This window comes from Columba livia, chromosome 20 (genome assembly GCF_036013475.1).
Source record: "Columba livia isolate bColLiv1 breed racing homer chromosome 20, bColLiv1.pat.W.v2, whole genome shotgun sequence".
Lineage (NCBI taxonomy): Eukaryota > Metazoa > Chordata > Aves > Columbiformes > Columbidae > Columba > Columba livia.
Window position 1 is genome coordinate 4,257,711 of NC_088621.1, and position 24,371 is coordinate 4,282,081.

Consider the following 24,371-nt stretch of genomic DNA (forward strand, 5'->3'; position numbering starts at 1 on the left):
CACCGGCTGCTGCCATGCCCTGCGCCGGAGCCTGGGCGCTGCACGGGGATGGGGTTGGCGGAGCTGGGGGATCACTGGGAAGCAAAATGGGGCTACACCCCTGAGGCCTCACACCGGCTCCAGGCTGACCGTACTGCCACGTCCGAACAAATGTGGGGTCAGGGAAAGGGAGGAGAAGGGACACCTGCCCTCTGTGGGGCTGCCAAAATATGGGTCTGGTGGCAGGAACACTCCTGCAAAGCTGCTGGACACCCTCCCTGTGCACCCCACCGTGTGCACCCCTGGCTGCAAGGGGGATGCCAGGCTGGAGCCCATTCCACGGCTCCTTTCCCGTCACTCGACATGCCCTTGTCATGGCTTTGGTCGTCCCGGTGGTGCGGAGGCTTTGCCAGGAGCCGGTGCCACTAGAGGGAGAGCTCACCCTGAGCAGGCTGCGCCGGCGCATGCGGGTGTGCAGCATGTGCAGGGGCCGTACAGCGCCACGCACCCCCATACACCCCACACGGGCACCCAGCTCCCCTTGAGAGGGAAACACCTTGGCTCTGGCTGCAAATGGTCCCTGGAGGAGCAGCTACCCCAGGCCAGGAGCAGGGCAGGGAGAAAGCCCCCCTGAACACCCCAGGTCAGGCATGTCACCCTCAGGAGAGAGCAGGACTCTGGGGCACGTCGGGCTCCCCATCCGCTCTCCCAGCTCACACCAAGCCCTGCTGGTGGGGCAGGTCACCCCTGGGGAGGACCTGGAGGGACGGCCGTGAGCGCCTGGGGAGCCGCTGCTGTGACGATGCTGTTGGGTCCACGGGTTGTCTGGAACAACCGGTTTTTCTAGATCCCAGAGACTATAAAAAAGCAGTGACCTACTTAGGGAACCCCGCGGTGCTGCAAAACAGATGCTTCCCAGCCCGGCTCGGGGCCCTCTCTGCTCCGGCCAGCCGTCTGCGCCTGCCGGGCCACCACGGAACACCGCTGGCACCGGAGCTCTGTCCCGCTTCTCCCTAGAAAGCTCTGGGCAACATGGAGACTTGCCTTGTGTGTGGGGTTTGCTGGTGCCTGTGAAACCCTGTGCCGGGGAGAGAGCTGCTCAGGGCATCCCAGCCCCAGAGAGGGACTGATGATTTTGGACAGGATCTTGTGGGCAGGGGCACTGATGATTTTGGATGGGATCTTGTGGGCATGGGCACCTGGACACCTTGCTGTGCAGCAGGAGGCTGGCCCTGCTGGGTGGCTGCTCATGGCAGGGCTGTGTGAGACACCGGGGACCCTGCGCTGCCCCACAGCTCGGCGGTTCCAACCGGCATCAGTCCCACCACTGCCTGCCCAGTGTGATAAGGAAGCAGGAACAGCCACAGGCTGTAAGTGGCTGTTCACCCGCCTGTGCCGGGGGGGCAGGATGCAGGCACAGTTGCACGGTGTGTCCCCTAGCCAGCACAGCCAGAAAACCCTCCTGGCAGCTGAGCTGGGGCTCTGCCTCCCCTCCAGCTCACCCTCCCCATCACTGCTCGCTGGATGGCTGTGGCTCCCTGAGCTTGGTGCCGCATGCCTGGGACAAAGGAAAGTGTGACAAAAGCAGACAGCTGTGCTCGCTGACACTGTCCTCTGCTGCTGCGAGGCCCGCATCTCCTCCACCACCACGTCCCTCAGCCCAGGGTGCAGCGCAGGGCTCCTTGCACAGCTCCCATCTTATTCTCACCATGCTCCTGCACGTGTGCTGCTCTGCTGCCGCATCAGGGCTGTGTCCTGGGCACATGCTGTAGGCTGGAAATCACAGCCAGCCTTACGTCTGTGAGGGTACAAGGGCTTGTGACACCCAGACAAGTGTGTCCCAAGAGCAGGGGGTGAACCCAGTGTGATTCCCAGTGCTTGTGGAGGAGACGTTTGCTGCTGCAGAGCTGCTCTGTGCTGAGGGCTGGACAGTGGGGGCTTCTCATGGCAACAGAGGATGTCCAAGCACAGAAACTGAGGGACTTGCCCTGAAATCATCTTTCCTACAGGCAGCTGCCACTGCCCTTCACGCTGTGTGAGGCTGGGGGCGGCGCAGGATTTTAGCTGTATCTGACTGACCCTGATGTGATGTCCCAAAACTGGACATGAGTGCAAGAGGTGTAGCAAAAGCTTTGCGGCTCTCGCTGCTGGGCTCTCTGAGAGATGCTCATCATTAATGACGTGGTGTCTCCTGGCCAAGGCAGCTAGGAACCATCCTGAACACTCTGGCTGCTGTGTGCTCACAGAACTCCCTGGGGACAGGCGATGTGGGGAGAAGCACCGGCTGCAAAACGGCTCTGCAGGTCCGCCACGTCCTGCTTTGTGTTCCCAGGCTGTGCAGCCACCGGTGGGGACCGGCCACCCTGCTCCGGCAACCTGAAGCTCTCCCCATGCTGGATCGGGCACGACTCCTGATCAGATACTCCCAAAAAGGGGAACCCCAGGAGCGTGTGTGTGCACGGGTGCAATGCACAGGGCTGTGTGTACACCAGTGTGAGTGCACGGCATGAGAGTGTGTTTTGCTGTGTGTGTGCGCTGTGTCACAGGGTGATGCCCGGTGTGTGCATGTTGCAGGGGTGTGTTGCTGTGTGCTTACCGGGGTGTGAGCACACCGTGTGTGTGTGTGTGTGTGTGTACACCAGCTGTTCTAAAGTGACTGTGCGTGTGTTCCTGTGTGTGTCCCGGGGTGTGTGTGTGCGTGCACACCCCACTTGTGTGCACACTCGAGACGGTGCGCTGCAGGGTGCACCCCAGCTGCGTGTGCACCGGGGGTGTGTCACAGACGGTGCACCGGTCCCGTGTGCGCACCCGCAGTGTGGATCTTGGGGGTGCGCTGCGGGCGGGGCCGCGGTGCGCACCGGGGCTGCTTATCGCAGAGCCCGAATGTTCCCGGCTGGGCCGGACGCCGCCGTTCCGTGCCGTTCCGTTCCATACCGGGCCGATTAATGCCGTGCCACCCCGCCCCGGGCCGTTCCGTGCCGAGCGGAGCCGCGCCCGGCGCGGCGGGCGGCGCACGCAGAGCCGGCAGTTCCCGCCCCGGTGCGGAGCCGCCCCGCCCCGCCCCGCGCCGCCGCCGGGGCCCGGCACCGCCAGCACCGGGCCCGCTCCGCCGCCGCTGGGTGAGTACCCGCCGCGCCGCCACCGGTACCGGCCCCGGGGCAGGGCCGCGGGCACGCAGCGCCCGGTGCGGGCCGGGCCGGGCTGCGCCTGCATCGCCCCCCGGGGCGGGCCGGGCCGGGCCGTGTCCGTGCGTGTGCCCGTGCCCCCCCCGGCGTTGCACAACCGGTGCATGTGTGTTCGCGTGTGCCCCCCCCGGTGCTGCTGCGGGCTGTGCGTGTGCGCGCAGGGCCCGCTGTTGTCTGGAAGCGCCTGTGCTTGTGCATCACCCGGTGTCTTGCAGTGTCTGTGTGTGCGTGTGTATATGTGCGTGTGTGTGTGCATGTGTGTGCCAGCCTCACTGTGTCACCTTCTGCTTGCCCCGCGTCGCGCTGTGGGGTCTGTTTGTGCGTGCCCCCCCCCCGCTCGTTGCATTGCAGCACCTGTGTGTTTACAACACACCGCGGGGTGCTGGAGGTGTCTGCACCCCGCCAGGGGCAGCTGAGGGTTGTTGTGGGGGCAGCTGTGCCCACAGGGTGGCCATGCACCCTCCGTGGGGGACAGCCAGCCTGTCCCTGCAGGGTGCCCCATGTGGGGTGCCCCAGCACCCGCCGCAGTGCTCCTCAGGGCTGGTCCTGCTTCCAGGGAGAAACCGCTGGCCTGAGCCTTTCCCGCACTGCTGGCGAATTGCATCTGAACCCATTAGCCCGGCTCACCGCTAACTGCATCGCCACCAGGGCTGGCAGCACTGGCACCTAGTCCCTTTTTTGGGTGACACAATGGGGGTGGGTGGCCTTGCAGCAAGCTGGGCTGGGGGTGTCGGGGGCTCATGGGGCCTGTGGCTGCCATGGCGCCTGCCTGCATGTTCATTTGCCCGGGGAGGAATATATAGAGTGTCGGGTGAGGGCTGGAACGCGCGTCCAGAAATAGTGTGGTTTCCAGCCGGCCTGTGAGATGCAAATCTTCTGGTCAACGAGCGCCGGAGCTAAACTTAGGGCAATTACAGAAAAGTCTGGGCCCACGGCGGCTGTACAAGGGTGTGCAACGGCCAGCATTGCTGTGCTCCAGGCTGGCCCTGGCACCCTGGCACTGAGGATCCCCCACCCAGCAGCGCCTACCCCCTGTTCTCTGTTGGGAGCCCAGCGTTCCTGCAGTGCCTGCGCCAGCCCTGAACTTTGCCCGCTGACGAGCCACAGCTCAAGCCGTCACCTTTGCTGTGGGCTGGGCCATGTGGGGCGTCAGGCTGCAAATTTGGGGCTAGAAACAGACAGTGGGGGAGGGACATGTCCGATGGTGACAGGGCTGTGACCCACCTTCCCTCCCCCCAAGCTGGTCACTAAATCGTCTCCCACTTTTGCTCCCACCCAGCAGAGCCTGGCAGCGATTGCTGCCCTCCCACCTCTGTTTTGTAAGGAGACTAAGGCTGTTTTATTGTCTGGCTTTGGGGCAAGGTGGGTGCTTTCACCCCACGCATGCACCCTGTGCACTGTCCCAGCCTCCGTCGCTGGCTCGGGGTGATACTTTGAAGCCAGGCTGGATCCTTTGCTGCTTGACGTGGGGTTCCTGTGGCAGGAGGACTCAAAATCCTGCTTTGGAGGAAGCCTGGCGACATATCCCGGCTGTGACTCGGGTAAACCCAGGGTTGTTTTTCTCCTGACGAAGCCCAGCGTTGTCCGCAAGGCCAGGCAGCGCAGAGGGGTTTGGAAAACCCCTACATTTCCTTGTTCTGCGGAAAACATGTGTCTGGCAAGGAGGCGAGGAGTCGTCACGCAGGTCACCCCCCTCTGCCCTGTATGAGAGCAGGGCTTGCTGCTGGGCATTGCTGTGGTGCTGCCCGCTCCCTGGCATGGTCCGGGGACAGCCGGGGTGCCCCAACGCGGTGTGCACAAGGAGGTGGCAGCTGCCAGCTCCTGTGCCAGAGCGGTGAGTGAGCGCGGCCCTACCTCCGGCACCGCGGGGAGGGCAGACGACCGGGAAACTTGCGCTGCAGGTCCCTGCGCAGAAGCGTGTCGGACGAGATTGCGTCTCGGGGAGGGAAGGAGAGGCCCGGAGTTTCAGTGAACGCCTTCCTCCCCGCCTGGAGCTCCCAGCGCCCTGGCAGGGGGCACCAGGAGCAAGTTGCATCCCCCTCTCCCAGCTCCTGCTTGGGGGCTCCAGGAAGGCTTTTGGGTTTGGGTGCCTCGATTTGGGTCTCCCTTTCTGTCAACTGGCCCTTTCAAGGTGACATCTGTTGTCTCCTGCCAGCCCAGGTGTCACAGCAGTGTCCTGGCGTGTGTTCCCGGGCACAGCCGGTGCCTGCAGGCTCCTCTCCCTCCCCTGTCGTGGCTCATGCACGCCACTGCCCCGAACACGCCTGGCGCTGGGTAATCCCAGAGCGAGCCTGGGCTGAGTCTGGGAAGGCGCGTTGGGTCTGATTCAGGAGCAAGAGACGCTCAGCAGCCGCCTTCTGCTTGCGGCATCGGGCTGCACCCATCCGGCATCCCTGGTGCGTGCCGTGGCGGGAGCCTGCTCGGGGAAAAGGGAGGAAGCCTGGGGATGCTGGTACAGGGGGGATGTTGGGGTGTTCACCCCAGCCCATGAGGCTCTTGTGCCCCCTGTACTGCTCCTGCCAGCGGTAGCCTTGCGTGGGGCACATGTGGCCGGGCCTCTGGCTGCTGGCGCTGCCTGATTAACGATGCAGATGGTAACGCTTGTTCCCCCTTTTTGTTGAGCGTACAAAGGCTGGGAAGGAGCTTGTGTGCGGGGGAGAGAAACCACCGAGGACAAAGAGCGCGCCTGCTGCCCGCCTCCCAGCACCGCAGCTCTAACCGGCACCTGCCTGGTGAGCGGCTCTGTTCCTGAGGGTCCCCCCGACTCAGGAAGGGGTCCTGGCAGCCCCCTCCCTGCCTTGGGGTAAGCATGGGGTGCTCCTGGGGGTGCAGCCCTGTCTGCATCCCTCTGGCAGCACTGCTTCGGGGATGCCCAGGCAGCTGGGGGTACCGGTGGCACATGTCATGGTAGGGGGATGGGGATGGGTGTAGGTGGTTCCCTCCCTGCCGTTGTCTGTGCTGAGGCCCCAGCACCACCGTGGAGTAGCCGGTGGAGAGCAGCCCCCCACCATGGAGCGGCCGTGGGGCCCTTTGCCAACAGCACCTGCTGCAGGTCAGGGGAAGGAGGCTCAGGTCAGCAGGTCGCCTGCAGCCAGCATTTCTGGGAGACGAGAAAGGATCTGGCTCGTTTTCACACGTTTTGGGGTTCTAAAGCCCAGGTCCTGGCTGTGGGTCTGGGCAAAGCCCTGGGTGCTGCAGGGGAAGGCAGAACAGGCAGAGCCGCGGGGCTGAGCGGTGTGGGCAGAGCCTTGGCTGCCCCTCTGGCCAAGGGCAGGAGGCTCAGAGCTGGTGAATGTGGCTGCCTGGCCATGCTGTGTGCCTGACCCTGTCCCTCTGACAGACCCCCTCGCTGCCTTGGCTGTATTGCACACCTGTGCCGTGGCTCGCAGAGCCCTGTCCTTGCCTGCTGTGCGGCTGGGTGTCTTCTGGGCACACATGCTCCTGCCTTGGCCCTGAGGAGTGTCAGGGTTCGGGCAGTCCCTGCTGTCCCCTGAATCCCTGTGGCTTTGCCAAGGGGAGGCCAGGTTCCCCGTGTCCCAGCGGGTGCGCTCAGGGGCAGCGGGGACCACGTGCCTTTGCAGGGAGGTGGCTCAGGCAGCGGTGCTGCAGCACTGGTGCTGCGGTGGAGCCGAGGTGCAGCTTGTCACGGCACGGCATGGCATCCATGCACCCCAGGGTGCCTGGAGGGCCCGTGCTTCTAGTGTGGGCAGCTCTGCCCGTCCCTATGGGTGACCCAAACCTCATCCCCGCGCCCATCGGAGAGCTCTAAAGCAGATGCTTTGAATGCAGGGAGTTTTCCTGTTGTCCTTTGTGTTGAGGTTAAGTTCCTGCGCGGCTTCCTGCCCCGTTATATATAGCTGTCAGCCCGTCCCCGCGGTGCTGCCAGCCGCCTGCTCCGGTTTGTAATTGTTTATTGGCAGCCTGAGTGCTCGATGGAGGTCGGAGGGGCCTGGTGGGCAGTGGTTTCCCTGGGGGCAGACGAGTCCCACAGCAGCCCCATGTGGGGCGAGGCTGGGGGTGCCTCCGGGTGCTGGGTGCACACAGGGTTTTTGGAGAGGCCAGGGTTTCTGCCAGGCCACAGTTTTGCCACCGTCTGGGTGCTCCTCCCCCGGCACGGGATGCCCGAATGAAAGAACGACTGTTCCTGGAGGTCGCCGGCGGCGTCACGAGTTTCTGTGTCGCCCTGGCTAAAAATAGACACTTATCAGTGTTTGGGAGGGATGTGATTTTACAGGTTCCTGTTTATTAGGACAGCCTTCGCTTAGGGACGTGTTTCCAGCTCCCTCCCCGGTGGGGACAGTGCCCGCGGCTGTCCCGCATGGCTTTGTGGTGGCTGGGGCTGGGACAAGCGGCAGAGAGGCCTCTGCGTCTTTGACAAGGGCTTTTTCAACTGGCTTGATGTCTCCCCGGGGACGGGCAGTTTTGCCTGGGGAGCATCCCTGCCAGTGGTAACCATGGCAAACACAGCCGGGATGCCGTCCTCCCCACTGCCTGTGCTGCTCCGAAACAGCTCCTCAGCTCCCGGAGGTCCTGGTGGTGGTGCCCATCATCAGCCCTGGTGCTGGTGTGGGTTCTTGGGGGTGCCAGGCTGCTGGGTTTCTTTTGGGGCACTGCGGGGCCACCCTTGCTGTACCCCTGGGACTTGATGCCCAGCCAGGGCAATGACACAATGACCTGGGCAGCCCAGAGTCCTGCAGTGCTGCTGTCCCCAGGGAGCGTGGGGGCACGGGAACAGGGCTGGCGGTGAATGCGTTGGGTGGGGTGGGTGTTGGCAGTGCCGCTGTCTGATGGTGCCTTTGCCCGTGTGTCCTGCAGGCAGACGGCTGTGCCGTGACCAGCGTCCCAACCCAGCGCCCTGCCGCCTGGGCTAGCGGCCCTGAGCCCCCTACACCATGTTCAACCTGATGAAGAAGGACAAAGAGAAGGATGGGGCCCGAAAGGAGAAGAAAGAAAAGAAGGAGAAGAAGGAGCGGATGTCGGCGGCTGAGCTCAAGAGCCTAGAGGAGATGAGCATGCGCCGTGGCTTCTTCAACCTCAACCGTGCCTCCAAACGGGACTCCAAGACCCGCCTGGAGATCTCCAACCCCATTCCCATCAAGGTGGCCAGTGGCTCTGACCTGCACCTCACGGACATCGACTCTGACAGCAACCGGGGCAGCGTCATCTTGGACTCGGGGCACCTGAGCACGGCCAGCTCCAGTGATGACCTCAAGGTGGACGATGCCAACTTCAAGGGCTCAGTGCTGCAGCGGGCAGCCAAGTTTGGCTCGTTGGCCAAGCAGAACTCCCAGATGATCGTCAAACGCTTCTCCTTTTCCCAGAAGAGCCGGGATGAGAGCACTTCAGAGACCTCCACCCCTTCTGAGCACTCAGCGGCCCCCTCCCCGCAGGTGGAGGTGCGCACGCTGGAGACACAGCTCACCAAGCAAGGGGCTCACCCAGGACATCCCCACACTCCTCCTGCCGCCTCCCTGCGTGCCACGGTGCCGGAGCTCGTTGGCAAGAAGTTCCCTGCCGAGCTGCGGCTGCCTGCCGTGGTGCCCCCACAGCCCCCACCTCCGCGGCAGCTGGAGCTGCAGAGGCGCAACACCGGCGATTTCGGTTTCTCCCTACGCCGCACCACCATGCTGGACCGGGCGCCCGACGGGCAGGTGTACCGGCGCGTCGTGCACTTCGCCGAACCCGGAGCCGGCACCAAAGACTTGGCGCTGGGGTTGGTGCCGGGTGACCGATTGGTGGAGATCAACGGGCGGAATGTGGAGAACAAATCCCGGGACGAGATCGTGGAGATGATCCGGCAGTCGGGGGAGACTGTGCAGCTGAAGGTGCAGCCCATCCTGGAGCTGAGCGAGCTGAGCCGCTGCTGGCTGCGGGGCGGGCACGGAACACGCCGCGCTGCCTGGGATGTGAGTAACACCGTCCTCGCCGCGGAGCCGGTGCCCTGGGTTTCTGCCGGCTGCCAGCATCCTCGCGGTGGGTGTTTGGGTTGGCAGCACCCCTGGGAACTGATGGGTGCCACGGCTACTCTAACCGGGAGTGATGAGCAGGGAGGAGCGGGAGGCTGTGGCTGGGATGCGGGGGTGATGCCTGCCCATGCCCAGAGCAGCAGAGTGGCTGCAAGGGTGGGTTTGCGAACTGGCATCGGTGGATTTTGCCCCCAAAATGCTCAGTGTGCTGCTGGGTTTAGTCTTACTCCTGCCTGGGGGGCTCCGGGAGAGCCCACCTCTGCGTCTCATCGGGAAGTCTGTCCCCCTCCCTTTGCTGAGGGAGCACAGTCCAGCAGGGAAAGGAGCTTTGCTCCTCACTGCTGGGAAATCTCTGGCGCTACTTTGCAGGAGCAACACTGCCTGTCCCACTGCCTGCATCAGCCAACCCTGGCTGGGATCCCTCCCCAGGGACCCGGGCAGGCAGCACGGTGTGCTGGGGGACAGGAGCTGCCGGCGGCGTGCGCAGCCCTGCACAGCCTGTGCGGCTGGTGCTGTATAAATAGAAACTTAATGGCTGGGTGACCCACATCTCCCGCGTGAGCCGCCAGCTCTGCTGACCCTGCCACAGGCTCCCCAGTGTCCCCGCGGAGGATCCCAAATGCTGACAGCCTGCAGGGCTGGACCCCCTCCGTGGTGGCAGGGGGTGCAGCAGCGTGGTGTTGGTTTAGTTTGTAACTGGGCTTGTTTAGTGTATTTTTAAGACTTCTTTAGGGAGAGGACGGTGCCTGTGCCCGCCGAGCAGATCACCTACACCAGGGAGGCTCCGTCCCTGTGGGCTGGTGGCCAGGACAGAGCGAAGGTGGCCATGATGAGGCCATGGTGGTGGCTGTGGGGTTCCATGTGCTTCCCAAGGAAGCACCGGTGCTGCGGTGTGGAATCTGTGCTGAGCATGGTGGGCGTCACCGAGCAGTGCCGCCTGTGCTGGTGGGATAACCCCTGGGCAGATAGCCCTGTGGGGCTGGGGGACAACGACTGTCACCCCTGCACGCTGCCATGGGGGCAGGTATGTGTTCAGTGCCAGTGCACAGGGGCTGTGCCCAGCCAGAGCGCGGTGCATCGGCTGAGAGGGGACGAGGAGGCACCAGCGCCCTTGGGGCTGCGGGGGAGATGCTGCAGCGTGCAGCCTTGCGCCGGGTCATGGCACATTTCGATGGCATCGGCCAGAAAGCTGGCAGTGACTGCGTTGTGGCATCTTGAGGTGCCACTGCGGTGCAGGCTCCTCCTGTTGCAGGGTGCTGTCCCCCTTCTGTGCGGTGCAGGGGTGCACCGGGGGACATGCCACGGGGTGCTGGGGAGCTGAAGCCGCGGTGCAGGGTGTGGTTGGGGTCCCTCACCTGGCAGGACGGTGCAAGGTGCCAGCGCACAGGGAGGCCTGGCTCTCCCCCAGGCCCCGCTAAGCTCCCTGGAATGTTTCTGGTCCTAATTTAAATAAAAATGATCCTTTTTGAAACAGGAAATTATAGACATATTTTGGGCTGTTGTTCTGGAAGCTCCTTCCCGGCTGGAGCGGGGTTGGTGCCGGGCTCCCTCCATACCCCAGGGGGCTCAACTCCCTCGGCGGGGGCAGCACCAAGCTGTCCCTGTCCCCACAGACCCACGCTGCAGCCGGGTAGGGACAGCACCCACCGTGTCTGGGGGGCTCTTGGCACCCCCCGTGGTGCCGTGGGGTGCACGGAGGGCTGGCCGGTGGCACAGTGTGGCTGGGCATTGGGGACTGGGTGACACCACCCCGCCGTGTCCCAGCCCTGCTCCCGGACGGGGCAGCCAGGCTGGCTCGACTCTGTGCTTGTATTTATTTATTTACTGGCGAAATTCCTCTGACAGGGCCCAGGCGTGCGCCGGACGGGCAGAAATATTCCAGAAACGCCTCCGACTGCTGCAGCGCATTGGTGGGACCACAGGCATCCGGCGGCCGCGCCGGCAGACCCTGTGTGCCATGCTCGCCCGCCAGCCACAGGCGCCCTGGTGGTCGCTGTCCCCCGGGTGCAAGGCCACCGTGCCATGGTGTGGCTGAGTGCCATATCTTTGCTGTGTCCTGCTGGAGTGGGGGTGTGAGGAGGCAGGGGGACATGGGATGAGGGCCGTCGCGCCAGAGGCACTTTCTCCTTTTGTCTGTATTCATCCATGGGATGCTTGGTTTGGCTCTTCTGCTCTCGGTGTGGGGACAGCACTGCTTGTCCCTGGTGTAGGGGTCCCAAGGGACCCTGGGGACAAGTGGTTTTTGTCTCAGGGCACGTCTTCATCCCCAGGGTCAGGCAGAGACCTGCTCAGGCACCGTCTGCAGTGCCCATCGTGCCCAGGTGGTCACCGCGTCCCCTCCGTGCCGCCGGCATCCCTGGCTCCCTGCCGGCGGCCTCCTCCCAGCAGGCCCCGCGCGGGGAGGCCCCCGGCCCCTCGCCCCGCTCCCGCTGTTTCCAGGGAGACCTCAGCCCTCCCGAGGCAGCTTTGCCACAAAAGCGGCATTACCGTGGGGCTATCACGCTGTGCCGGGAGGCTGCCAGGCCGGCACACATCTACGGTGCCAGCCCTCACCTTGGGGCGTGAGGCTGTCTGTCCCCAGGTGTGTTTTGCGGGGGCCGTTGTGTTCATGGCAAAGCCAAGAGAGGAGCAAGCAGTATCAGGGTGGCACCGTCCGATATGACACTGAGCACCCTGGGTGCAGGAGCCCGCAACCCCATCCCTCGCAGCACAGCACCTCCTGGGCTCGCCCCATCTTTCCCCGCTCCCCAGGGGCAGCAGTGGGACGGAGGCCGGGCAGTTCCCCCCCGCGGCCCTGGGCTGCCGCCAGCCCACATCACTTCCTCCGGCAGCGGCCATGGCGGTGGCGGCGAGGCCCCGCTGCCCGCGTGTCCCCCCCGGCGCACCCGCGGCTGCTGCGCGCGCCGGTGGGGCCCTCGCATTCCTCGGCTATTTTTAGGGTGGCCCTATCAGCCCAGCTGTCCCTGCGCCGCTGGCTGCTGCCCCACCAGTGCCTCTCCCACCGCGCTGCGCCGGCAGAAACCCCGCTCCCCGCTCGCCCCGACCCTGCGGTAAGCTGGGGACCCCCAGAGTGACCAGCATGGCATGAGGGGGGCATGTGGGGGCCAGTCCCGACATCAAGGTTGGTGGCCACGAGGCTGGTCCTACCCCTGGGGTACTTTGGCAGCCAGGGGCAGTTTCTTGCAACCCCCTGGGGACCCTGCCCCTCTGCCCCGACACTGGTGCTCTGCAGGGACCTCTGGGGTGGTGCTGGGCTGTGAGGAGGTGGCAGCGCCATAGGTTGAGGGTTTGGGGGCTCTGACCCGTGGGCAGGTTCATCTCAGGACCCTTGTGCCCAGCCCATGCTCCAGACACCGTCATTTCATGCTCGGGTGACAGGGAGGGGACAGGGGACCCCTCCATGATGGGGTGATGTGCCCCTGACGGGTGGGTTGGCTCAATAGCCAGGTGCTCTTCTGTGCTGTGCATGGCCTGGGACGAGTATTTCTCCCCAACAACCCTGGGTGTGATCCCCTTTGGGTTTCAGAGCGTGGCACCAACCGGGACGGCGGGTCCCCACCGGGGCTGGCACAGGGTCAGGCTCAGAATAAACCCCGGCTGTCAGGGTGAGCAGGCCGCCCGGGGCAGAAAATATCCCTTTCCTCACCCTGGCATGTGCTTACCACAGCGGGCTGGCCTGGCCGGGGGGACAGTGGGGCACGGTCCTGCGGCCTGACTAATGGGGCTTTTTTTGCACAATGAGTTTTGTTGTGTCTCAGCCTGGTCACCTGTCTGTCCCCAGAGCCCTTCCTGTAGGCGCTGCCTGTTCGTATGCTGAGCAAGGCCAGGTGGGACCCCATTCCCGAGGGCGCTGTGCCCCCAGGGGCAGCAGGAAGGGCAAGTGTTCATACACTGTGCCGTGGTTTGGTGTCCTGCGTGCCGGCCCCAGCCTGTCTCACCTCTCGGTCTCTCCCCAGCCAGGGCTGCGGCTCCATGAGACATCGCCATGGCGTTTTCATCCCGGTTTGCATTCTGGGAGCAGAAGGGAAGTCTTTCGCGCGTTTGCCTGCACCCCACATTTGGGTCATGCTGCTGCACGCTGCTGACCAACTCCCCCAGTTTGCCCAGTGTCGGCACCACGTTTGGAGCTGTGCTCCCATCCTCTCACTGCACCGGGAGCCACGCTGAGTAAACGGAGAGCTGCCCTGTGCCTCACCATGGCATGGCTATGGTCACCAACAGAGCCGTGCATGCTATTACTAACACCATCACTAATGAGGTTTGCAAGTGGCCAGTGCAGCCTCTAACATGGCATGACCCACCTCGGCCGTGTGTGCCGGTGCCACTGGCCAGCCCCGAGCTGTGCAATGGCACGTTGGGGTGCAATGGTGAGTTGGGGTGCACCACATGATGCCGTGGCCGAGCCCTGGTGCTCGCAGACGTGGCCCAGGGCACTGGAGGATTTGTCCACCCATCCCCAAGAGACCCCCAGTTTGGCAGGAAGATTGCATGTCCCACGGCACGGCTGCCGCGGCGATTAGCTGGTGACACTTAAAACGTGCTGTGACACCTGACCGGGTGACGTGCAGAAGGGCAGAGCCCGCGCAGGGTGCAGCAGTGGGGCTCTGTGTACCAGCTCACCCGCTGCACGCAAGGAGAGGGCCTGGGCCGCGGGGGCAGAGTGCTTTCCCCTCCCACCTTTGCAGTTTTTGGCTGCTGGGAAGCCTGGCGGGACATGTGTCCTTGTCCCTGGGGCTGCACTGTGGCCATGGGCTCACAACGGGCTGCAGATCAGGGCTGTTTCATGAAGCAGCCTCTTGCCCTCCTGGCATGTAGTGATAGTCCCGGTGGCTTTTCCTGGACCACGGGGCTTTTCCAGCAGCGAGGCCCCACGGTGGGGTGAAATGTGCTCCTCTTGTTTGTCTGACCCTCAGGTCAAGGACGAGGACAAGTCTTTAGCTGTGAAAAGACCCGGGAAGGAGGACGGGGCTGTAAGTGTTGCAGGGCATGGGCAGGGTGGAGCCGTGTTGGGGATGGGACACGTCCTCAGTGGGGACAGACCCTGTGCCAGGATTTGGGGACAGCACAGAGGGTCATGAGCTCAGCATCTCCCCCTGGTCCCTTAGGAGCACCAGTGGCTGCTCCAGGGCAGCACATGGAGGGTGGTGGGTGTTTTTGGGGGGATGCCGGGCTGTCAGTTCAGAGATCAGCCCCTAGTGCTTCTTCCTGTGTGTGGGGACAGGGACGTCACCATCACTCCCAGCTCTGGTGCCCAGTGGGATCTGTAGGTTGTCTGGGGAAGGGGACTGGGTGCTGCAACCCTTGGTGCCAGGGTCTGGCCGGGAGCACTGCTCTGGTGTCCCCTGGGCACCACCGTGTCCCAAGCAGTGGGTGCTTGCGGTGGCAGGCACTGCACCCCCGGACCCCCCGCTCACACCATTGTCATTGTGGCTGCAGTCAGAGAGCTCGAAGGATGCGGCGTCTGCACCCCCAAATCCTGAGCCTCCAAATCCTGAGCCTCCAAATCCTGAGCTCCCGAAGAGCCCCGAGCTGCCGCCCGGGCGAGGGAAGAGCCCGGAGCCCGTGCTGAACGGGGCGGCCGTGAACGGGCTGGAGGCCCCAGCCACTGAGGCACAGGGGGACGATGGCCAGGGGCTGTCGCGCCGCAGGGTGGTCCGTGTGGTGCGCAAGGTGGTTCGCAAAGTCCTGCCAGGGGAGGACACTGGCAGCGCCAAGGAGCCGGGGCGAGACACCAAGTCTCCCGAGCCAGTGCCACCCCCCAGGAAGGAGGAATCCAGCCGTCCCGCCGTCCCGGCACCCCCTGCACCGCCTCCTCCCCCCACTGTGCCGGCAGCCCCTGCCAAGCCAGAGCCCAAGGATGAGATCTCAGCAGGGCTCAAAACTCTCATGGCAAAGGGCAAAACCAAAGAGCACCGGCCACGGCTCCGGCCAGGGGACAGAAGGGAGGAGAAGTCCCCCGAGCCGGCTGGAGGGGACGCGAAGCCGTCCCTGTCCCCGGGTGCTGAAGCCAAGCCGGAGCCGCTGGTGCAGCCTTCGGGAGGGAAAACGGAGCCAGCAAAGGCTCCAAAACCCACCGCCCTGGAGAGGCACAAGGTACCGGTGTGTACACAGCGGGGGATACTCTAACACAGTGGCATGGTTGTGCCGCCCGGCGCGGCATGGTGTGAGCTCACCTGCATGGTTTGCAGTGGTTTTGGGGTGTGCGGTGCTGGGCGGGGGGACACTTTTTGGGTCAGTTGTGTGTGCTGTGACTGCTCCATCACGCTGCCCCTTGTCTCCCCCCCTGGCTCGTGTGGAGAAGAAGCTGCATGCCGCCGAGAAGCGTCTGACCCCTGTGAAAACTGCCCCGGCACCTCCGCAGCAGGTGTGTGTGGGAGTGGCGATCTGGGTCCCTGGGCACTGTGGGTACCTGCTGGTACCCCGGCTGTGCCAGCATCAGTGGGGCTGCGCCAGCCTTTGCCCCGGTACCCGCCCCAAGCACTAGCCAGGAAAGCCTTTGCGGTAGCCCCTCTGGCACCTGCATGCTGCGAGTGCCGGGGCTGCAGGGGCTGCGGGGCGGCCAGCCCGGTGCTGACAGTGCTGTGTCTCCAGGCTGCCCCTGGCCCCGCATCCCGGCTGAGCCCGTCGGAGGAGGCGCAGCGCCGGCTGGAGAGGATCTTCAACACTTCTGTAATTCCAGGGGCGTTGGCACTTGCGTGCCACCCACCTGGGGACAGGGAGGTGATCGTGCCCCTGTGCTTGGCTACCAGCCCTGTGGTCCCTCTCTCTGGGTGGCACCGACAGCAGGGAATGGATGGATGACGGGGGCTGCTGGTGGTTTTGGGGATAACTGCCCAGACCAGTGTGCCTGGCTGTGGGGAGCTGCAATGTCCAGCTGTCCCCACTGGTGACATCCCTGTGGCAGCCTGGGCACGGCTGCTGGTAGCTGGGATGATGCCCAGGTGGTGCTGTGGGGACTGTGGCCATGCTGGGGCCTCGTGGCATGTCGCGGTGCTGCTGCTGCTTCTGCCCTCTGCCTCTCACCTCCTCTCTTCTCCTTTCTCTTCTTCCTCGCTGCCGTTAGCTGGACCCCACTGCCTCCGCCTCGGCCCCCAGCCAGGTACCGTATTCCCGTCCTCAGGAGCCCTCTGCCTCCACCAGCGACCCCCCGCCATCCTCTGTCTGCCGCTGGGCTGGCGTCTGCGCCCGCGCCTCGTGCTGGAGCGTAAGGCTTTCCCGCGGGGCCGCAGGGTGCCGGGGTGGCCGGGCCCCGGTGTCCCTCCCCAGCGAGGCCGTGCCAACAATCTGGGGGTCCTAAGAGGGTGCTCTTTGTGGCAGTAGCACAGCTGGGGCAGGATGGGGCACAGGGCAGGATGGGAAGGGGCAGAGCATCCGGCACAGACAGGACAAGCGGCTCGTGCCGGAGCAGCCGCAGTGCTCGGTGCTGGTGGAGCTCACAGCAGGTTGGCACAGTGTCCCCCAGCCCTGGGGGCTGTAGCGGTGGGACCTCATGGCCGATGTCCTTCCTGGCTCTGTGCATCCCCAGTGCTGCACTGGACCTGCTGCTCGGCTGGCCACAGCGGTGGCCCTCACAGGGAGTGCTCATGGGGTTTGGCACGATGGCACTTTGCCCCTGCTCGCTTCCCCCCTCGCCGCTTTCTGTGCCATCTGCGGGGCGGAGATCAACCCTTCTTGCCCTCACCCTGTCTCTTGGCCTTGCCAGGGTCACGCAGACGATGCCCTGGCAGTCCCCAGCGGCCCCGTCCTTGCTGCAGCTCAGGTTTGGCTTTGGGGTTCACCCTCCTCCTGGGTGACAGGGATGTCCCCGCTCTGCCGGCCATACCAGCCCAGCATTTCCCATGCCGCAGTACTGTGCCGTCACTGTGCCACGTCCTGCGTCCCTCCATTATGTTCTTTTAGCGTGTCCTGTGTCCTTGCAGTGTGTCCCTGCAGTGTGTCCCCCAGCATGCCCGGTGTCCCTGCATCCCAGCACATGCCTGGCATGGGTGCCTGCTCTCCGGGCTGCAGTTTGGGAGTTCAGCCCCTCCTGGCTTGCCCGCGGTGACTGTAGTGAATGCGCTTATGGGCTAACGTGGCTTCGCGTTTGCCCCGAGCCGTGACAGGGCCCTGGGGGGTCTCTGCAGCCCCGAGCCCACGGGGGTCCCTGGGGACAGCAGACAAGGCGGGGACATGTGCTGGGAGGACTGGGGGTGAGATGAGGGTGTGCAGGTGACCACGACCACCCCACATCCTGCCATCCCACAGGCCAAGACGGAGGAGCAGATCGCAGCTGAGGAGGCCTGGTATGAGACCGAGAAGGTGTGGCTGGTGCACAGGGATGGCTTCTCCTTGGGTGAGTCGGGAGTCAGCCCTCTGCTGCCCCGTCCTTCCTGCAGCACAGCGAGTCCCCCGGCCCGGCTGCCGTGTCCCCAGGTCCCCACTGAGCACCCCATGCCCCTCGCAGGTAACCAGCTGCGACTGGAGGAGGGCAGCCCCCTGCCCGAGGGCAAGGTGAAGGTGAAGCTGGACCACGATGGCACCGTCCTGGAGGTGGAGGAGGATGACGTGGAGAAGGTAGGGCCACAGGGCGGGGGATGTCAGGGCGGACCCCCATTCCCCGCCTGATGCCCCCACCACTTCGCTGCCAGGCGAACCCCCCGTCCTGTGACCGCGTGGAGGACCTCGCCAGCCTCCTCTACCTCAATGAGTCCAGCGTCCTGCACACGCTGCGGCAGCGCTACGGCAGCAACCTCCTGCACACCTATGCCGGCCCCACCATGGTCATCATCAACCCGCTGAGCTCCCCCTCCATGTACTCTGAGAAGGTGACCACACTGCCGGGGGGGACTGGAGGGGATAGGCATCTGGGAGCCATGCCACCGCACAGAGGGTTGGCCAGAGGGGTGGTGGATGAACCATCCCTGGAGATGTCCCAGGCCAGGCTGGACGGGGCTCTGAGCAACCTGAGCTGGTGAAGATGTCCCTGCTCATGGCAGGGGTGGCACTGGGGGAGATGGGAAGGTCCCTTCCAACCCAGACTGTTCTATGATTTACCTGCTTCTCCCTCTCCCCAGGTCATGCACATGTTCAAAGGCTGCCGTAGGGAGGACATGTCCCCACACATATATGCGGTGGCCCAGGCTGCCTACCGTAGCATGCTGATGAGCCGCCAGGACCAGGCGGTCGTGCTGCTGGGTGCCAGCGGCAGCGGCAAGACCACCAACTGCCAGCACCTCGTCCAGTACCTCGCCACCATCGCCGGCAGCACCGGCAAAGTCTTCTCCGGTGAGTCCCTGGCGGGGAGTGCGGTCCCCGTGCTGCCTGCGCACAACCCTTGCTTTGCGGTCACAGCCCCCAGCGGTGGCCGAACACACGCCACGGCACACGGTGCGCTTTCACCGTCTCACGCCGGTGCCTTTACCGTGCTCTTGAGGGCTGCCGCGGCACGGAGCACGGCACAGGAGCAGCAGCGTTTGCCCAACCATTGGTGCCGGCTCTGGCCGCCCCCCACACAGCCCCTGCACCCCACCGCCCCGCTTCTCTTCCTGCAGCGGAGAAGTGGCAGGCTCTCTACACCGTCCTGGAGGCTTTTGGCAATAGCAGCACTGGCATGAACAGCAATGCCACCCGCTTCTCCCAGATCATCTCTCTGGACTTCGACCAGGCTGGGCAGGTGGCATCCGCCTCTGTACAGGTGAGGGGGCCGGGGTGGCCCCCCTCGGCACGGGAGCTGGTCCATCCTCACTAGGGTGGCCCCCTTGGCACAGGAGCTGGTCCATCCTCACCAGGGCATTTCTCCCGCTGTGTGCCAGCCCCCGAGCTCTGCTGCAGACCCCCACCGTGCTTGCAGCGCTTAGCAGCCAAGCATCCCCTTCTCATCTTTGTTCATACCCAGACATGCGCAGATCAGATCAATTCCATGCTTGAATTAGCCCCCATATCAGGGTGTCCATCTCTCTGTGGTAACAGCAGAGCCCTTAGAAATCAACAGAGCTGCTTCATGTCCTGTAGTAGCAGACACCCCAGGAGAAGGGATGCTCACGGGTCACTTGGGCAATGTTTACATTCGTAAAATGCCCTGCAGTGGGTGCAAGACCCCCACGTCTCTGTGGGGACCCTGGGTTGGCGATAGGGGTGAGGCTTGGGTGGGCCAGGGGGTTCTTGGTGGGAGCGCGGCCCTTGGGGACAGTTCCCAACCTTCCCACCTCTGCTAGACGCTGCTGCTGGAGAAGCTGCGTGTTGCCAGGCGTCCGGCCAACGAGTCCACCTTCAACGTCTTCTACTACCTGCTGGCCTGCTCTGACAGTGCCCTGCGGTGAGCTGGGCGGGCAGGACACGGCCCCCAGCCCGGGGGATCTCTGGGGTCTCCCTCATGGGGCTGATGTTGGTGTTTATCCTCACAGGACCGAGCTTCACTTCAACCACCTGGCAGAAAACAATGTCTTTGGCATTGTGCCCCTCTCTAAGGTGACTGTTACGGGGCTGGGGTTGGGGGAAGGTGGTCCCTGCCCCATTGGAATGCAGGGGAAGGCAGAGCCAGACTCCCACACCGATGGCTCCTGTCACTCTCCACAGCCAGAGGAAAAGCAGAAGGCGATGCAGCAGTTCAACAAGCTCCAGGCTGCCATGAAGGTGATGGGCATCTCTGGCGAGGAGCAGAAAGCCTTCTGGCTCATCCTGGGGGCCATTTATCATCTGGGGGCTGCTGGGGCCACCAAAGGTAATGAGCTGCTCAGGGCTGGGAGCATTAATGAGCCGAGGCTTGGGACTGATGGCTGCATGGAGTCCCAGGGTGATCACCAGCACCTTGGAACCTTGTAAACAGACCCCCAGCTCGGCCAAGCTCTGGAGGCGTGTTTTGGGGCTGTGTTTTTGGACAGTGCCCTGTATCCCAGGTACTCTGGAGCACCTGGTTTTGACCCCTCAGTTGGGATGGTCCCACCAGCCAGCGGGAATCGAGCAGCCCCAGACCCTGGGCTGGTGTCTGCCACACTGGGGGGCCAGGGGCCTGAATGGGGCCGAGGGAGCTGGGGAGTTGTGTCCCCCCCATCCCTGGTGTAACACCTCTCCCGCTCCTCCTCCCCACAGAGCTGCTGGCAGACGGAGCCGGTAATCAGAGCCGGGGTGGGGGGAGGATCTGCTCCGGGTGGTGCCACGCGGTGCTGGTTTTGGGTTTGAAATGTGGGCTTGGGATGCTGCTGGAGTGCCAGGACACAGTGGGGTGCAACGCTGGCCCTGGGGTGCTGCAGAGCACTAGAGGGCAGCAGGGACCCACTGCAGCCACTGTGCTGGGATGCTCCGGAGGCTCCGAAGCCTTTTTGTGGGGGCCTGCTGAGGGAGGGAACCCCAAATCTTGGTCGGGGGAGCATCCCTGCATCCTGCTTGGAGTGAGCATCCCAGCCACAGCTCTGTGCTGCTCCTGGAGCTCCCCACATCTCATGGGCACTGGGGGTACTCAGAGCCTTCTCAGCTGCTCCAGTCCCCATTTCCTTGGCCCCTTGCTGCTCGTGCGGCGCTGGATCTGCCAGCGGCTCCCGTGTTCCAGGGCAGAGCTGAGCTGCTCCCCACCGGTGCCCATGGTATGGCTGGGGATCCCAGGGGAAGGGCCCCCACACCGGGTCACTCTGTCTCACTGCGCCGTTACCTCGGGAGGGGGCAGGCTCCACACGTGTGTGGCATGGCAGTGCCTGCGCCTGGTGTGTTTCGGCAGGACGGCATCCCTGCGCAGCGTGTCTGCACTGCCATGTCCTGTTGTTTCTAACCCCTGTCTCTGTTTGCATGTGCATGCTGCCCTTTTGCAATGCAGACGCCGACGAAGGTACGGTCTTGTTCTCTGTGCGCCTATCTCTGTCCTTCCCCTCCCACATGCCTTCCCTTGTCCTGTCCCTGCATGTCACCATTAACTTGCTCCCACCTCCCCTGCCCTCCCCGTGTTGTTGTGTCTGGCAGCCACGGTCTGTCCTGCCACATCGCGGTGGGGCTGCTCGCTGCATGTGGCTGAGCAGGGATGTGTCCCCATGCTGGGGCAGCTCAGTGCCCCACACCATCACAGGGCTTGGGGGTCCCCAGGCAGCAGCAGAGAGGGGTGACCCCCACTCCCTAACCCACGGCAAGGCTCTGGGCTCAGCCCTGCAGAGACACAAAGCCATTCACTCCCATCTCCTCTAATCAGACCCCAAAACACACAGTGCTTAAAAGGGACTTATAAGAAAGATGGGGACAGACTTTGGGCCTGTTGCTATAGGACAAGGGGACAGTTTCAAACTAAAGGAGGGGAGATTCAGGACAGACATGAGGAAGAACATTTTAAGCTGAGGGTGGTGAGAGCCTGGCCCAAGTTGTACAGAGACGTGGTGGATGAACCATCCCTGGAGACGTCTCAGGCCAGGCTGGACGGGGCTCTGAGCAACCTGAGCTGGTGAAGATGTCCCTGCTCATGGCAGGGGGGGCACTGGGGGAGCTGGGAACGTCCCTTCCAACACAAACTGTTCTATGATTCCTGGCTCACCGATGCTGGCCACATGCTCCTGCTCTGCACAGCATCCCCACCTGAGACTGTCCCAGCTCTGGCTGGAGACCCTCCTGATTTGGGGGGATGCCCTGGCTGGCACTGAGCCCCCTTACCTACCCCGCAGGTGGGAGGAAGCAGTTTGCCCGGCACGAATGGGCTCAGAAAGCCGCGTACCTGCTGGGCTGCAGCCTGGAGGAACTTTCCTCTGCCACCTTCAAGCACCAGCCCAAGGGCACCCTGCAGCGATCCACCTCCTTCCGACAGGGCCCTGACGACCCCCCGCTGGGTGAGGGAGGCACAGGTAGGGTGAGGGATGGGGGGGACAGCGGGTGGCCCCAGGGGATATGGGGCTGGAGATGCTCAGGGTTGCCTCGGGCAGGTCCCAAGCTGACAGCGCTGGAGTGCCTGGAGGGCATGGCGGCCGGCTTGTACTCCGAGCTCTTCACCCTCCTCATCTCCCTTCTCAACAGGTATGTGCTTAAGGGGGGTGGGGGGAGAACTGGGAGGGGTCCCAGCAGCATCCGCTCACCCCACTGTGTCCCCTTGTCCCCCGCAGGGCACTGAAGTCGAGCCAGCACTCGGTGTGCTCTGTGACAGTGGTGGACACCCCTGGGGCGCAAAACCCTGAGCTGGCGGGGCAGAGCCGGGGGGGCACCTTTGAGGAGCTCTGCCACAACTACGCCCAGGAGCGCCTGCAGCTCCTCTTCCACCAGCGCACCTTCGCCCACGAGCTGGAGCGATACAAAGAGGTATTGGGGACACCAGGGGCTGCCATCACCTCCTCCCCTCCTCTCCTCTCTCTGCACCAACATCTCCTACCAGCAGGGGAGGTTCAGGCTGGATATGAGGAAAAATTTCTTCCCAGAAAGAGTTGTTGGGCACCAGAACAGGCTGCCCAGGGCAGTGGTGGAGTCACCATCCCTGGAGGCATTGAGCAGACACGGAGATGAGGTTCTTAGGGATGTAGTTTAGCGACAGTGTTGGGTTAATGGTTGGACTTGGTGGTGTTGAGGGTCTCTTCCAAGCAAAATTATTCTGTGATTCCAGCCCCAGCTGGGCAGCTTTACCTGAAAACGTGCCAGGGTGGGAGGTGGTGAGGTGGCTGCAGGTGCTGGTGGTGGGGAGAACTGACCAGTGCTAATCCCTGTCCCTGCTCCCCGGCTGCGCGGGCACTGACTGTCCCTCTGTCCCCCTCCCCAGGAGAACATAGAGCTCGCCCTGGCCGACGCCGAGCCCAGCTTCTCCGGCTCTGTAGCTGCTGTAGACCAGCCCTCACACCAGGCACTGGTAAGAACCTGCCGCGCTTCACTGTGGCCGTGTTACGGCAGTTTGTAGCATTGGGCAGCGGCCGGGTAGCTTTCCTGGCCTTTGGGACACAGAGGTGCTGTCCCAAATGCCGAGCAATGACCGTGTGGATGCAGCCGCATCCCTGGTGCATCCCCCAGGCCTTTGCTGGGGTTCAGCCTGTGGGTGCCTGAGTCCCCCAGGGAGTGTCTCGCTGCCCAGAGTGGGACATACAGACTCTTTCCCTGTGGGGTATCCATTAAGCAGAGCCTCTTGCGTGGTGCCGCTCTACCTTGCTGCTGACAGTGGCCAAGATTACATGTTTTCTGGGTCACCCGGATCCCCTGTCCCCCCATGCCTGCCTCAGGGGACACTAAGGTGCCAGGCCAGGTACAAGCGCAGTGTCACCCGCAGGTCCGGTCGTTGGCCCGCACGGATGAGGCACGGGGGCTGCTGTGGCTGCTGGAGGAGGAAGCACTGCAGCCGGGTGGCAACGAAGACACCTTGCTGGAGCGGCTCTTCTCCTACTACGGCCCCCAGGAAGCGGGCAAGAAAGGTCAGAGGGGGACTGGAACCACAGGGCCATGCATCTGCAAAGCACCAGTCCTCAGCGATGCCGTGTCTCCCCACAGGGCACAACCCGCTGCTCCCCAGTGACAAGCCCCGGCACTTCCTCCTGGGCCACAGCTCAGGGACCAACTGGGTCGAGTACGATGCCACAGGCTGGCTCAACCATGTCAAGCACAACCCAGCCTCCCAAAACGCCTCCGTTCTGCTGCAGGAGTCGCAGAAGTATGTGGGATCCCAGGGTGGGAAGGGGGCATGGCGGGGAGAAGAGGTGATTTTGGTGGGTGACGTCCCCTCCGTGCCCTGCAGGAAGGTGATCAGCAGCCTGTTTGCCGGCCGCGGCGGGTCAGCACTGGTGCTGTCAGGCTCAGTGGCGGGGCTAGAGGGGGGGTCGCAGCTGGCCCTGCGCCGGGCCACCAGCATGCGCAAGACCTTCACCACCGGTGTGGCTGCCGTCAAGAAGAAGTCCCTCTGCATCCAGATCAAGCTGCAAGTGGTGAGTAGCGGGGTGCCAAGGGAGGGTTCCCCAGGTCTGGCTGGGGCACCGCTGCATGTCACCGCTCACACTACTCTCCTGTGCCGACAGGATGCCCTCATTGACAGCATCAAGAAGTCCAAGCTGCACTTTGTGCACTGCTTCCTACCCAAGGCGGCAGGGGGTGGCGGGGACCCCCGGGCTCTGCCGTGCCGGCGGGTGAGCGGCAGCGAGCTGGAGCTGCCGGCGGAGCACTGCGAGGCTGGGCTCATGCAGCTGGACGTGCCCCTCCTGCGCGCCCAGCTCCGTGGCTCCCGCCTGCTCGATGCCCTCCGCATGTACCGCCAAGGTGAGCCGCACTGCCAGCACCCAGCCGGGGGGACGTGGGGGCTGCAGTGCACATCCCGCTGCTGGGACGGATGCCG

The 24,371-nt window shown here is 64.0% G+C and overlaps 1 protein-coding gene across 25 annotated transcripts in view; it reads left to right on the forward strand.

The window, feature by feature from the left end:
- Positions 1-2,904: 2,904 nt before the first annotated feature.
- Positions 2,905-24,371, forward strand: part of MYO18A (myosin XVIIIA) — a 36,455-nt gene continuing 14,988 nt past the window's right edge. For 2 of the 25 annotated variants that reach the window (XM_065036890.1, XM_065036892.1), the window contains exons 1-23: positions 2,940-3,098; positions 7,980-9,070; positions 15,432-15,494; positions 15,722-15,799; positions 16,194-16,334; positions 16,833-16,889; positions 17,375-17,462; positions 17,574-17,683; positions 17,758-17,934; positions 18,184-18,394; positions 18,661-18,803; positions 19,324-19,424; positions 19,513-19,576; positions 19,685-19,829; positions 20,916-20,927; positions 21,745-21,921; positions 22,000-22,090; positions 22,177-22,369; positions 22,821-22,907; positions 23,319-23,460; positions 23,537-23,696; positions 23,781-23,967; positions 24,058-24,295. In XM_065036890.1, the coding sequence (XP_064892962.1) occupies positions 8,057-9,070; positions 15,432-15,494; positions 15,722-15,799; positions 16,194-16,334; positions 16,833-16,889; positions 17,375-17,462; positions 17,574-17,683; positions 17,758-17,934; positions 18,184-18,394; positions 18,661-18,803; positions 19,324-19,424; positions 19,513-19,576; positions 19,685-19,829; positions 20,916-20,927; positions 21,745-21,921; positions 22,000-22,090; positions 22,177-22,369; positions 22,821-22,907; positions 23,319-23,460; positions 23,537-23,696; positions 23,781-23,967; positions 24,058-24,295 (3,679 nt within the window). In that variant the 5' untranslated portion in view covers positions 2,940-3,098; positions 7,980-8,056. Of the gene's footprint in view, positions 3,099-5,843; positions 5,968-7,979; positions 9,071-11,957; positions 12,181-13,086; positions 13,153-14,041; positions 14,101-14,566; positions 15,224-15,431; positions 15,495-15,721; positions 15,800-16,193; positions 16,335-16,832; positions 16,890-17,374; positions 17,463-17,573; positions 17,684-17,757; positions 17,935-18,183; positions 18,395-18,660; positions 18,804-19,323; positions 19,425-19,512; positions 19,577-19,684; positions 19,830-20,915; positions 20,928-21,744; positions 21,922-21,999; positions 22,091-22,176; positions 22,370-22,820; positions 22,908-23,318; positions 23,461-23,536; positions 23,697-23,780; positions 23,968-24,057; positions 24,296-24,371 lie in introns of those variants that run through there. The other 23 variants (XM_065036883.1, XM_065036888.1, XM_065036889.1 and 20 more) reach the window with 23 other exon arrangements.